Here is a 14,387-nt window from a genome sequence, read left to right as displayed (position 1 = left end):
TCTGACGGATCTTCTGTGGCACTGTATGCCTGTGTTCAAGCAGCTGAATCACACTCCTACATGGCTAAATGGGCCAGCTGACTCCTGTCTTCTGTACAAGATGCAAAACACTCCATTTCCCTTGCTTCTATAAATGAGGTGCCAGGACAGGCTGCAAGGCAGTGTCACCTGGCTAGACTCAAAACTCACCGCGATGATAGAACTTCTGTTATATCTCATTCCTGGAGCTAGTAAATATGCTGATAATAAGTGAGGTAATATAGTAATGAATGTGATTATATAACCTTGGTGCCTTCAGTCAGATGAGATAGGACCCAGGAGGCCCCCCCACCCCCCAATATTTCTTCCTGATGTCATTTTATGTTCTGCTAGTGGTACTTACCTTTTGAATCTTTACCTGACATCAATTAACTGAAAAAAAAAGTAGCTTGCTCATGCTATCATTACATTCAAATGGGAAAACTGTCATCACTATTAACTCATTTGAGCTAGTAATTGTGACAGCATTATCCATCGTAAGGCGTTTTGTTTCCCTACGGGTCACTGTGGAGTGCCAGAGCCATTTTGTACCCTACTGCAACTACTGGATACTACTAGAAAATAATGACTTATTAAAAGAAACTCTGTCAAATGCGTAAGAGAGACAGGAATCTTAGTTGCGTTACATTTGCAGGTAAAATTAATTAACACACAAGCTAAATGCCGCTATAAGCACACCCAGTTCTAGTTAACACTAGCAGTTCTCAGAAGACCACGCATGATTTGGTTTTTAAATACTTAACTTTTTGAATTGACCTTTTGTTCCCATATAGTTTAGTTGTTTTATTCTGTTAAAGGAATTTTCCTTCTCTACCAAGGCAAATTCTGAACCTGAGCTCTTCATATAACACACGCTGTTGTGTGCTGCTGTGTGAGGCGGCACGGTAGGGACCCCAACCACGAGAATGTTCACAATAGCAACGCTGGCCTGATGCTGAAACTGCAGGTTGCACAGCACAACGTGCACTTGCAAATAGAGTGGAGTATTCATATGTAAATTGGGATGCCATATCCTGCCTTTCATTTCAGCGTAAATCTATGGGCTGCAAAAATGGAGTCAGTGAAATGACTGTAGCAGGGTATGGCCCTCAAATAATCTGAATTAATGAACGGGTTAATTGCTTCACGCTGGATCTGGTCTTGTAAGGGGGGAGAGGGTCATAAGTGCTTCCCAAAGCTTGAAATTTAAGACGACTATTTGTGCCTGATGTTAATGCAGTCTTTTCTTTCTTGTACCTCTGCCATCACAGAATTCAGTCTGGGATTTGGTAAATACTCTGTGGTTTAAGTTAGAACAACTTTTACAAATAAGCAAATCAATGAGAGTAAGCATTGATTTCCCCTAGAATGCCACGCTATCTGACCTTTTCAAAATCTGCATGTGGGTTACTCTGGCAGTAAAAACAACCATGACTAAGAAGCACATTATGCATTTCCCACATACTGTTTTGCATATTATACAAAAAATACTATTATTAAAATGGCAAAGATAACAGGTAAGACCGAGTGCTGATTTTCAGTAACTTTGTGCACTTAAGCACATTAAAAATTTAAATGTGTTCGTTTCACACACTGGGGAAAAAAGAAAAGACTCAGAAATATACAATATAGATTGTTTTCAGGTTTTTTTATTATAATTTGTTGTTTTTCCTGCTGATGTCAAGAAAAGATTCCTATTTTCTCAGTTGTACTACTTATCTGACCTATGAGTCATACATTTTCACTTCATAGCGTACACAATATTTAAAGCGCCACTTTATACAATGATTATTTCTTAGCAGGGTTTTTCCTCAAAAAAATAGCAATTGGCAGGTAGCAGAGAAGCAAATTCTAAAATAAAGATCTCGTTCCCACTGCTAGAGCTGCTCAGGGAGAAGGATCTGGGTCTGACATGAGCCTCAGTCAGATGTCAGAGCTGAGGTCTGAGTTTGCTGGGACTTTCCTGTTCCTCATGCATACGTGTCCCTCACTGTTGCCTGCTTAGTCCAAGCTCCCTGCCTATGCAACCCTACGTCAAACACGACTTTGCAGAGAGGTAGAGGGTGTTTCCTGGAGAATCACACAGTGGAAAATGCACGTTCCCAAGACTCACGCACTGCCACATGCCACCTACATGACCTCAGGAGAGTCTCTTGCAGGACCGTGTCCCCACTGCCACCCCCAAAGGGAGTGTTTGCAGACTGCCGGAACCAGTGTACCCATCAGCAAGGACACCAGCATCCCAAGTCAGATGCTTCACAACTGTGTCAATACAGGCAGGTCAGAAAGCTTTAAGCCAAGTCTGGACCTCAGCTTTTTAAGAGAAGCGAAACTCCTCCTGCATGGGCTGAATTCTACTCTCAGGTACAGATAGATAAACCAGAAAATAGATTGCAGTGGTGTGACTGAGGGCAAAACCTTCTCTCATGGCTTTAGCCAACATGAATTTTACATGTCTTTGGATTACAGGATAAAATAGTGTATTTTATTAGAGATTTGAGTTGATGCTCTAAAGCAACAAGCTTCAGGAAAAATATTTCTGTGTATTTGCAAATGCACAAGTAAGAGCTACTAGGTCTTGCTTTTCCAAGCTCCCAACTTTGTGCACAGATGACACAGAAATATAGTCTCTAGGAAAGATATGTAACGAATGATTAACTCTTAGATGAACAAATTTCAAATATCCAAACTAGTCCTACTAACAGGATATGACCTTGACCTCTGCTCAAAATGTAAACAAAACTTATTAAAATATTTTTCAAGGATTCAAAGCATTTTGGAAAAGGCTTTTGCACTAGTCCATCTATGCATACTCTGCTGATACTACTGAATTTAGATGAAGTCTTGTCGGCAGGAGGCCTCAGGTGAGAAAGCTTCATTTCTGCATCCCTCTGATGAGGAAAGGTGGCAGAGGCTGGTTCAGGTCTCGCACTTATTCCAGAAAAACTAATGAGTGCTCTAGGTTATGTCAGCATTAATGATCTCATAGGCATCATTTCACTACCCAGACACTGTCAGAGCTCACGGTGTTTGCTCTACGGCATCGGAAGGAAAAGAAAAGCAGTTTTATACTGCCTAGCAATAGCTCTGGTGTAGACTTTGTTGGGGCAGGTTTCCTAAGCTGCCTAAGTAACTCCCACACAGTGCAGGAGTCTGGCTCACTACAGGGCATTTTTAAGCAAAACCCCCTACACATTATGGCATTGAAAATAAATACAAATTTCAGACCTAGCTTTTCATTTTCATTTAAAGTCTAGTTTATTTAAACATGCAAGCATTCATATAATCCACCTTCTTTCAGAAAAGCAGTCAGGCATGCACTTAGATCCCACAGATTTCAACAAAGTGAAAACAATTGATTTGATAGTTAAGCATGAGCTCAATTAAATCAGGGCTTTTATACCTGTAAAATTAATTGGAGAACTGCTAACCCAGAGTGGGAATATGTCCTCTTGCTTTTTTGTGCTCAAGGTACAGGGGAAGGAGGAACACCATCATTCTGAGGGTGCTGATGATACTCTTCCCTTCACCGCAAAACTGATGTAAGATTTTTTTCCCTTCTTCCTTCCTGACATTTGTTCTTTTTCCTGCACTGCAGCTTACAGTCCTCTGCTTTAGATCAAAGCACTCTTTGTGGGACCATATTACAAACTGTATCACTGAAAGGATCTGGGCTAAAAAATAAAATGCATTCTTCTCTTGAAGCAGAAACACATAAACAGCTATTCTGCAGGATGGGGTGAAATGACCTATGGATGTGCAAATGAATAGTTGGAGGAGGGAGCTTCTCAGACCAGTTTTCTGCCAGTGAAAACAATTCAAAGTACTCTAGCATACTGATTAAACACTGCATATTATTTTTCTGTACTTACTGTGCCCCACCAGAGAGCATCTGCATATGTGGAGAATTGGTTATTTGCATCTTTTTCCACCAGATAAACCAGGAAAGATGAAAAGATGAGTACTAAAAATCCTATGTACCAGGCTGTGATTAATTCCTAGATAAAAGAAATCAGAGATCAATATCCACTTGAAAGATTGAACAGAATGGCATTTCAAGGAAGACATAGTGAAAAGATCTAGGTACTTTTTTGGTATTTGAGCAGTTAAAAGTCAAATACTTCCCTATGGATGCAAATTTTCTCTAAAACGGGACCAAATCTACTCCTAGATTTGGTTTGACGCTCCAGCAACTTCACCAATATATATCAAATTACAACAGCATATCAAGGATAACATTTTCAGAGTATTCTAAAAACTATTAACGTTTAACATGGCCTAAGGTATCTGTGCTAGTGCCCCCTACAATTGATGAAACTTCAGAAAATGTTAGGTGTTCTGCTCAAAACTGATAAATATTTGTTTCCTTGACCTCTTGTTGAATCACATCAAGAGACGATATCAACCAGACAAAATCAGCATCTAGGATTACCTACCTTGCTATGTGCATAAACTACTGAACCTAATAATTTCCAAGTGCCTCCTCTTCGGTCCATGCGCACCATACGAAGGATCTGTAGGAAACGAAGACTTCTCAGTGCTGATGTTGCAAAAATGTTACCCTGAGTTTTTGCAGAAACAACTGCTATTGAAGCGATGAGAACAATGATGTCTGAAAGAAATATATTACAGAAAACATTAATGTCTAAGTACGGAGAAATAACAGGTACATGTACATGAGCTGAATGAGGGGACAAAAGAGAGATCCCTCCTGTGGAGGTTGGGAATCCGAAGCACTGAGATTTCTGTTTGAGGTAGGGATGTAAGGTCAGGGCTGGTGTCAAAAACTGCCTCAGAAGCCTCCAGGGTGAAAACTGAGAATAGTAATTTTGAAAACGTATGGATATGAGAAGCAGTGTTGAAGGAACCTCATGTAGGAGCTTTGAAGCCTGATGTAGCAAACTGTACAAATCAGTAGATGGACTAGAACTTTTTCCTTTTATAGCTTTTCCCACAGCAACTTCCCTATGAAAAAGTGAAAAATAAAAAAAAAAAGGTAAGAAAAAAATAGAGCAGCCCCGGTGGTGAAAGTCCAGTGGAAGCAGACTTACAAGCACACATACTAATTTCCTGTGAGTACAAACACTGTATAGTTGAGGCACGTAGTTTCTGAATACAACTCCCCTGTTGTACCATTTCCTGGAAAGGAAGAAATACAGGGCCAGTACTCAGAAGCATTCTTTTAGCTGGTAGCCTGAAAAGCTTGTTGAAGCCCAGCAACTGTTAGGATTTATTTCCTCAGGTCACAGATTCAAACTGTGAGAGTGAGCTTGTTCTGCATGAACTAATCAGCCAACTACCCTTTGAGCCAGAACGGCATTTAAAGGGAGATGAGGAGAAGAGGTACAGGGATGGCACACGGACTCTGTGAGAAGCCATAATGTTCTTTTACGATGACTGGGGCAGGCACACCAGTGTGTGGGGATTGGAAAAGGACAGAGCAAGTGCTGTGTTACTTCATCCCCTCATTAATTTCCTGGCCTTCTTCAAAGCTTAAAGCTTAAAGCTGGTTGAAATCTTAGGATTTTGTGGTGTTTGTATGCATATATGCAAGGATGATCTAAACCCATGTTTACCAGTGAAGAACTTCCTCAAAGCAAGTTCTTGTTGACATGTGTTTTGCTTCTTTTTTGTTGGGTATGAACACTCATCCTATCCCAAGCATAGCTCTTACAAGTCAAGAATGACCAAGTAAGTGAAAAGGGCCCCCACAGGCGAGCGGCGAGAGAGACTGGCTGTACCTACAAGCCACAGACTTGTTTCCTTAGCTTGCTCCAGTACAGTAGGAAAGACCCCTGTTTCATTCTGCTCTGCCACCAAAATAAGCTGAGGTCCAAATACCCTTGCCTGCAAACATCCTGGGTTTCTTTGAACTCACCTATGGATGGCTTTTATCTCTTATTACAATGCTAAGGGTACAGACAATGTGTGGTTTAAGGAGTCTCCCATTAAATTGTGGAAATCCTTGTTGCAAGATACTAAAAGTTTACATGGGTTCAAAGCCAGCAGGATGATCTCATGGGAGAAAATTTAATCCTGGATTAATTAACACCAAGAGCCCACTTCTGCTTCAGAACATGTCCAAATAGGAGGTTGTTGGAGACAGAAAGACTCTTAAGGAGAAATATTACTGTTTTTGCCCTGCTTGTGTAATATTCCCAGCTGTTCACTGTTGACTAGTGTCACTGCTGTACATAGCGTGTTAGGCTAGGCTGACCTTCTGCCTGTCTTATGCTACGACATTTTAAAATGCCTTTGGCTACTACATAGGTGGATCGTAGGTGGCTACTATGTAATTGGCTACCAAAAAAGGTGGACTTGCTTCTAGATGTAAACCCAAAAAGTCCAAAGATCAGGAAGAGCCAGAAATGGATAAAGTATCCTACGGTGTCTATGCACAGGAGAAGCCTAAAGAGCACGGCAACCAGATGCAGCAGTCTGGGTGAGATTTCAGAAACAGGGTAACTGGCCAGGAACAGTTAAAGACATCACAAATTCTACTGGAGATCAGAAAAATAGATGAGGTGGGATTCAGCTCCATGCACAGACATTTAAATTTAGGTGTCTACGTGTGAAGCAGGTGCCTGAATTCTTCATGCAGCACAAGGAAATCATGTCAAACTGAGAGAGGTGCAGCTAATCCTCAGGAAGGCTCCTGCTAGTTGCTCAGCTGACTTGGACTCTGGGCTTGGCACAAAACAAGGCTTGATTCAGCTGCCCAAATTTATTTCTCCAGTGTCATATGAGATGCCCTAAGGTATTTGAGACATCTCCGAGGTCTGGCAGCTATGCTTTCAGACCTGGGAAAGCTGTGCCCTTCAGGAGAAGTCGCTGGAGAGCAGGGAATATCATGTAACAGGAGACACCTCTATGTACTCCGCTGAACTAAGCCCTAGATCTTGACTGACTCTACTGGAAGTACAGACACGTCGCACACATGTACCTACCTACAAACAAACTTCTATATTTAGGTGTGTTTATCTGTATCTGAGGCTCACATAGAGCATGCTAGAAAGTCTTGAGCAATACAGACCGTGTTGAAGAAAGTGTCCCTGGTTACTAACATGATGACAAGGTTAGCTTGGCTTGTCCCATGCTGCTCTGAGCACAGCGGCAATGTAACAGCCAGTTTTAATTAGTGGTGGTGACTGGCTACCAGCAAATCAGATGTCGTTAGAAAAGCAACACACACTTCTACAAGTAATTTTTAGAACTTGAAAAAGAGTAAGTGCAAATGCTATGAATTAGGCATTTGATCAAGAAATTATTAAAGTACTTACTGAGTATTTTGGTTACCCTCAACCACTCTAAATAGGACGGTTTTTTACAACAGCCAATGATTTGCCCCAGGCTTTATTCCTTCTCATTCCAGGAGCTCTGACAGCTTTCCTTAAAACATGGAGTTTACTGGAGGTCTTCCACTGCAGAAAATTCAAATTAATTCAGGTTTGCCAGCACTGCACAGCATCTGCCCTGCGCTGCTGGGAACTCTGCCCACCAAGGGTCTCTGCTCTCCTCTGACTGTGAGAGACAAAGAAGCCAACAGCAGCTTAGCTTTCTTTTCCTTTTTCTAAAGTATTGATCCAAGAGTATTGGTATACCTATGCATACCCTTATGGAGGGAGGGTAGGGATGGGGAGAGGCAAAGGAGGAGAAGGTGAGGAAGCAGATGAGCAGAAAATGCAATGGCACATATTTAAAAAAACAGCTGGAGGAGGAAAGAGAGCCTTCGCAGTCTGATGGTGGTTTTTTTTTCACACCTTGCTCGCTCATCTTCTTCACCTCTTCACAACACACCCCCACCAAAAGCTGCACCTACCAGCTCCTGAGGCTGGGAATAGGGAAAGAAAAAGTGCATCCATCACCTAAGGCAGCCCTCGCTGGCTATGTTTCCCTCAGAGGCAGGCAGGCACGTTATTTCAGCGTGGTTTAACTTGCCAGGAACAGGTGTAAGACAAATCAAAATAAACCCGTCTTGGAATGAAATCAGAGTCCAAAGAAAAGTTTGCAGCAGTTGAAAATCACTTCTGAATATGTTAAACTCGCTTGGTTTTCTTATCTCAACATACCTATACAGGAAAAATTAAAAGTTGAGTACTGTAGGATTCTCTCTCTGCCACATTTTTATCCAACATATCTCAGGTGCCATTTATCCTTTTTTAAGAGAGCAAAATATTACTCTAAACTTCTTTTCATATTCTTCTTGAATTTAGCTAAAATCTCCATGATATTTCTGTATTTTAAGAAGGCTTCAGAAAATTTCTATCAGTATTTTCCTCTATCTTTTAGTGACAAAATTGGGAATAAATAAATAGCAACATTTTAATTAATCTAATGGGGACTCAAGTTTCACTCTGTATCTTGCTGTAAATCCCCAGGAAAGTTTGGGACGTGAGAGTGAGTAATAGGCAGTATATTTCCAAACTTCTCTGTAAAGACTTATTAGAAGACAGAAATTTCTAATGTACATTTACTTCTTTGATATTTTTTACAAGCTAGTAACTTGTGTTAAGCATCTCTTCATCTATGATGCTGTTTTTATTCACTCTTTAGAAATATCTGTCATATTTTGGTCCTTGCAGATAGTGTCTTCCCTTGTTAACTCCAGTGTTAAATTTGAGATCTTCTGAGTAGTTTTTACAGTGTTCACTTCTGAACACTTCATTTTAAATTAATTTTCGGACAATGAATTCTCCCATTTCAGACATTTCACCTAGTATCTCTCAAGAAACCCTTGAGATTACGTGAAAGTCTTGTTAATAGTAACTTAGCAAAGGCTTTTTTAGTTGACAGCCACCATGTTAACAACTGGGGATCTCCCTGAATAATAAAGAGAGATGAACCCAGAACTCATGTGTGTAATAGATTACACTTGTATGTTGTCCAGTCTCACTAAAATAGTGACATACAAGTGAAGACAAGTAACTGAAGCCTAGTAATGAAACAACCTGAAACTCCAATAGCTCGTGAGAGATGTGCCAGCCTGAATTCCCCACTTCACAGAAGAAGGCCAACATTGGGCTGCCTCACCCTGTTCAAGCTCAGGCAGAAACTCTGGGTCGCTTGGGTTACCGACGGAGGTGTGGTTAGCATTTCTAAGCTATAAACACTTCCAATGGCAAATCTGTGACAGAAAGATTCATAATGATAAAAAAGGAAGCGTCACAAATCATCATAATGGATTGTTTTACTTCTAATTACTTTCTCAATGTAACTTTTCTACTATGAACTTTTTGGATGATGTGGGATTTCACAGTATTCAAAGGTATCGTGCTAATGGGCCCAGTTATAGAGGTAAAAGGATGAACACAGAATCTTTACTTGGATATTGCAAAACATCCCAAAGCCTCAATGCACCATCGGGATAATCTTTAAAATTACAGAAAGAATTTCAGGAAGATATTAGGAAGTGTAATTCATTTCAATCTCTCACCCGCTCTAAGCTCATGTACATGCTCAAACTAATACACAAACCTGCATTATCTTTCTCTCTTTTATATTCTTCAAAGTCTTAGTGTATAAGAAGATGTTAGTGAGAGCTTTTCTTGTTGCCTGCATTTAACACTGATGTGTTGGAACTTCCTTTCCTTCTAAATAAAAATGACACTCAGCCAATACAGGTTAAATGAATCTTGTAATATTTTTTCTCTGATTATATCTGAACAGAAAAAGAACAATATTTAATAATTTTAGGATCATCACTATATCATCAAAATAGTGTTTGCTATAAATTCACATAAAATGCTCCCAGCTTACACAATGTTGTTAAGAATACGCAGGAAACGGCAATGCTTGTCAATTACTGTGTTTGCTCTGGCTACAGAACGGTACAGAGATGCAATGAGCTAGGACAAGAGTAGCACACATCTGGCCTCAAAACTGCAGGAATAAACAGAAAATCTCAAGAATATAGTTTATCTAGCCTGCAGCTGTATTAACTCACAAAGGAAATTAACTGGCAACAGTATGAGCAAATTTAGGCTACCCTTAGGCTGTCCTTCTAAGGTCTGATTTTGGGCTAGAGTAATTATCTATGACCCAGACAAAAGACATGGCTTGTGGTGGTCATGTCTTAAGAATAGTTCTCAGGACAGTTCATTATCCTGAATTTCCAAGTTGCTTCTGAAAAAAAACAGCACTCCAATTCTGCGGCGTTATCGAGCCACTTGGCCCCACAAGCAACTAGGAGCACCAAGGGTGCTTTTACTTCGGGTCCATCCAGTTACAACAGCACAGGTTATGCATGCACATTGCAGCACAGTGAGCAATTATTCTTATTCGCTGAGGAGCTTAAATAAGTTTTAATCCAGATTTAGAACAACTACATAGAAATTAACAACTTTTTATTATGAGTCACAAAGAAGTGTGAGTGGTGGAAGGGAATGGCCAGCTTTTTAGTTTTTCTAATATCTCTTTGTATATCAGTCCTTCCAGTAGCTGCACCGTGTTTATTGCTATTCTCAGAACTCCCTTCAATTTGTCTACAATAATCTCCACAGCTAGTTGGCTGAGGCTGGAGGGTATAATCAATGTAGAAATGTATTTCTAATTTTAATCAGGCACCACAGCACAAAGTTAACACAACACACACTCTGGAGCACTGTATTTGAGCACGTCATGCTATAGAAACATGATAACAAAAATATATTCAATGGTCTCTGTCCTAAACGGATATAAATCGGCAGTTTAAAGCAGTGTAAGGTATAGCTTGATGACAACAGCTGACTTAAGCCATACATCAGCACAAGAAAATAAGGTTGCTCTTTTTCAGATTTGTAAAAGAAAAGGTCTGTTTATACAAACTCGTCTATAGGAACAGCAGCCTTTTTGCACAGCCTAGTAATGTATTTGGCATTGGTGTATTTTATGTGCCTGTGGGCTAGCAAAAAAAAAAAAAAAAAAGAAAAAGAAACAGAAAAGAAAAGAAAAAGACATGTATAGAGTTTAAGGCTTCTGAATGCCCTAATGGAGGGGTATTCAGAGAGGGAAATAATTCTATCGTTATTCCATGAGCACTTGTTGAGAAAGATCATAGGATGGAAAAGGTCGTTTCCTCATAACTGGCTGCAAAAATGCTTTTAGCTTCAAACAAGGGATTAACCACTTCCCTCTACTGGTTCAAGAGGGCAAAGAATAAAAATCATGATTAGAGCATGTTGCAACAGTTAATTTGAAAAGACGCAAATTGTTATGTTTTTACCAGGTGGCAGTTCCTTTGCTCTGTGAATGGTCCCCTCGCTATGAAATCAGTGGGATATTTCAGATAGCTATGGCAGCAAAATTTGGTCTAATATGGGCTGAACTTCCAGTGACCTTGCATAAGTATTTACCCCAGAAACCAAGAAGTATCAAAATTTTATCCTTAGATTGTCCAGAATCTTAACTTCTTTTTTTTTTTTTAATATGTTATAAAATTTTGAAAATTGTCCCATTGCAAGAAGAAGAACTATTTACTGATAAAGTACAATTCAGTATGTGTAAGTTTGTAAAAATCTGCAGATTGGGTTTTTAGGGATTACTCTGGAGACATATGGTCTTTTAAAGTCACCTGAATTCACCCTCTGAAATACGATATGCTCAAGCATTATTCTCTGCCTATAAAAAAAGCAGTTTAATGTCATCTATTGAATTATATCACCTGAACATCTCTAGCGTAATTTGGGAGAGGCAGGAAGCTGAGTTCTGCACCTCCCACAAAAAGCTGAGCAGATTTACAGCAGTCAGGCCTCAATTTTACAGAAAAAAAAAAAGAAGCCTAAACAACAATATCAACAACAACAAAAAAACCCCAAGAAATATGAGATAATCTGAGATTTGCAGATACAAGAAATAACGATGCTCAGGATCTTAGGTCCTGGCAAAGTTTGCTTTCAGCTACGTCTGAATATAGCTTTTCTTTCTGGTCAGGGATTAGATCTCTCTGCTCAGATGCCAGACAGGTTATGATTAATTGTCACCTACTAGTAAAAGTAATTGGCAGGATATCTTCAGGAAATTCTTGGGATGGATGACGCTGTTTGATTTTTGCAGATGTTGTTGTCACTCCAGCCAAAAGGTCTTTGCGTTTTCAAATATATAACACTCTCTGGATGGAAACCATCTTAATTGTCGTAACAGGGAAAACAAGTTGATGATTTTGCTTCCTTTTGTAATCTTTTTTCAAGATGCAAAACAACTTGGTATTTTTAGAAGGAGGAAAGTGAAATAGTTTTGTGTATCAAGATAATTCACAGAGATAAACACAAACGAGTGTGAAAATTGACTTTTATTGCTGTTGAAAAACAGGAAGATAGGGATGTATGGCAGTGGCACACAGAAGAGAAACAAGTTATAAAAAAAAGTGTAATACTGTCTAGGCACGGAAGTGGAATTTAAAAAAAAATCTGGAGGTTACTACTTCCACTCTATTATTTCTTTTCCTTCTAACAATGGAAAATGGCTAGTCACTGACTTCAGTTCTAAGGAGTCCACTAAAATTGATCTGTGCATAGAAACTTGGATTTTTCTTACTCATTAGCTGAGCAATACTCCAGTGAAGAGATCAAAAGAGATGAATAGTCTTGAACTCTTCTCCATCCCTATTTCTCATTTGCATTGTATTGGAATTATTTGAGTAAGCAGAGTATTTTAATATGAAATGAAAGTAACCTCCTGGAAACACAGACATCTTCTTTCTAGGATACACATTAATTTTACATAGCCAAAGTGGGTCTATTTAGAAAAGCAGCTCACCAACATGTAAAGCTATCTTTTCTGGCAAGGAGAAAATTATAGGAATTACAATTATTTAAGATAAATTAAATTAAAATTTAAAACATGCATATAAAATAGTACATAGTATTTCACTTGACATATAAAACTCTATAGAATGTGTAATAATGAAATAATATATAATAGAAAATAAAAATGTATTTTATATCATCTAAGCACCACTGTGCTGGTGTGTGCTGCTTAGTTGCTTGCTAGAGTAAAACCACGACACCATATAATATAAAATAGGTTATGTTTCATGTATTTTCAGTGCCATGGAAAATAAACTCTGCATTGAACTGCAAGTATGCTTTAGGAGGCCCATTCAAAGGTTTTATAACTGCAAACACTGTGAGGATCAGCTACAGCACCATGTCCTGATGCTGAAACTCCAGATTTGATGGGAACCCCCAGAATCCAGTGCTGGGGATAAGGTCAGTTCTGCAAAGCAGGCGGGTGGAAATGGGGCCGTACCCCATGGCATGCCACTGGTGAGCCCATCCATGCGTGGGCAGGCTACATCGAGCCCCAGCACAAGCTCAAGACGTGTGGGACCTCACCCTGGCACCTGGATGTGTCACTGCACCCCAGCATGGGAGTCTGCCTGGGATGTACCTGAGCTGGGGCAAGAATGCCCGCTTGTTGAGGTTGGCAGTAACTGATGAAACACGATATGGTGGCAGCTCAGGGTACTCCTCTGTGGCACACTGAACAGGATGAGTAAGCATGTAAATCCCTGCCACCAACCCCCAGCACACACAAAAAACACATTGCAAAGCAAAGCGGTCTGGGAGAACATAAACCAAACCTGTCCCCTAAAACTCAATTTATGCGCCCTTCTGCTAAACAGTTGTTTCTAAGCTGGTCCAATGCTTAGTGTATTTCTTCAGCCTATCCTTATGAAAAATGATTAGCTTAAGATTTCTTGCCTCAATCACAGTCAGGAGCTGTATAGTCTTTCTAAGTCACGAAGAACCACCCTATGTTTCCTCTATCTATGAAGACTCCAAGTAGCACCAGTAAATCCCTTTCTTCATAGGCACCTTAGTATGCTTTCACTACACCTTGCATAAAGCTTTTTATCATACAATGCAATCGTATGTTGCCCTCAAACAAAAGAAAATAAAACTGAAAACTAGTCAGAGACACTTGTTAGTAAAGCTAAGCAAACACAAGAAATTTGGAATCTGCAGGTCAAACAATTTTTGAAGCAGAAAATGAGGAATATTTTAAAAAAGTGAATACCGAACATATTTAGACTAAAACTAAATATTCCCTTATGAAATACCAGAATGAGGAAGATGGGTCAGGTTTTTGTTTCGTGATATTTTAATCAAGGTTTATAATAAGATCCTGATTTCATCTCCAATAATGGATCAACTGATGTTACTCACTAATATACCAGTGTGTTAAAAGTACACGTACACTATTCCTGTGTAAAGGTAGCACACTTTCAGGCCGTGATGACAAATATATCAAAATAATGTCATTTTACATTTGTTGTAGATAGTCAAAATATTCCTCTGTGAGCTGAGAACTACAACAGCTCAACAAATACTGAATTTTAAATTGTAGTTATGGTTACCGTTTTTGATTCAGTCCGGATAAGAATAATAACG

At 39.5% G+C, this 14,387-nt stretch overlaps 1 protein-coding gene across 1 annotated transcript in view; it reads right to left on the bottom strand.

Moving 5' to 3' along the window:
- KCNQ5 (potassium voltage-gated channel subfamily Q member 5) overlaps nucleotides 1-14,387 on the bottom strand; it is a 297,043-nt gene that overhangs the window by 47,938 nt on the left and 234,718 nt on the right. Inside the window, exons 4-5 of the mRNA XM_086745001.1 lie at nucleotides 4,455-4,630; nucleotides 3,891-4,016 (exon numbers count right to left, since the gene is read on the bottom strand). Of these exons, the coding sequence (XP_086601127.1) occupies nucleotides 3,891-4,016; nucleotides 4,455-4,630 (302 nt within the window). The remainder of the gene's footprint in view (nucleotides 1-3,890; nucleotides 4,017-4,454; nucleotides 4,631-14,387) is intronic.

The sequence above is a fragment of the Chlamydotis macqueenii genome, chromosome 3 (assembly GCF_036417535.1).
Source record: "Chlamydotis macqueenii isolate bChlMac1 chromosome 3, bChlMac1.mat, whole genome shotgun sequence".
NCBI classification, from domain to species: domain Eukaryota; kingdom Metazoa; phylum Chordata; class Aves; order Otidiformes; family Otididae; genus Chlamydotis; species Chlamydotis macqueenii.
Note: the sequence above shows the minus strand (reverse complement) of the source record. Positions and strands in the feature narration are given on the sequence as shown.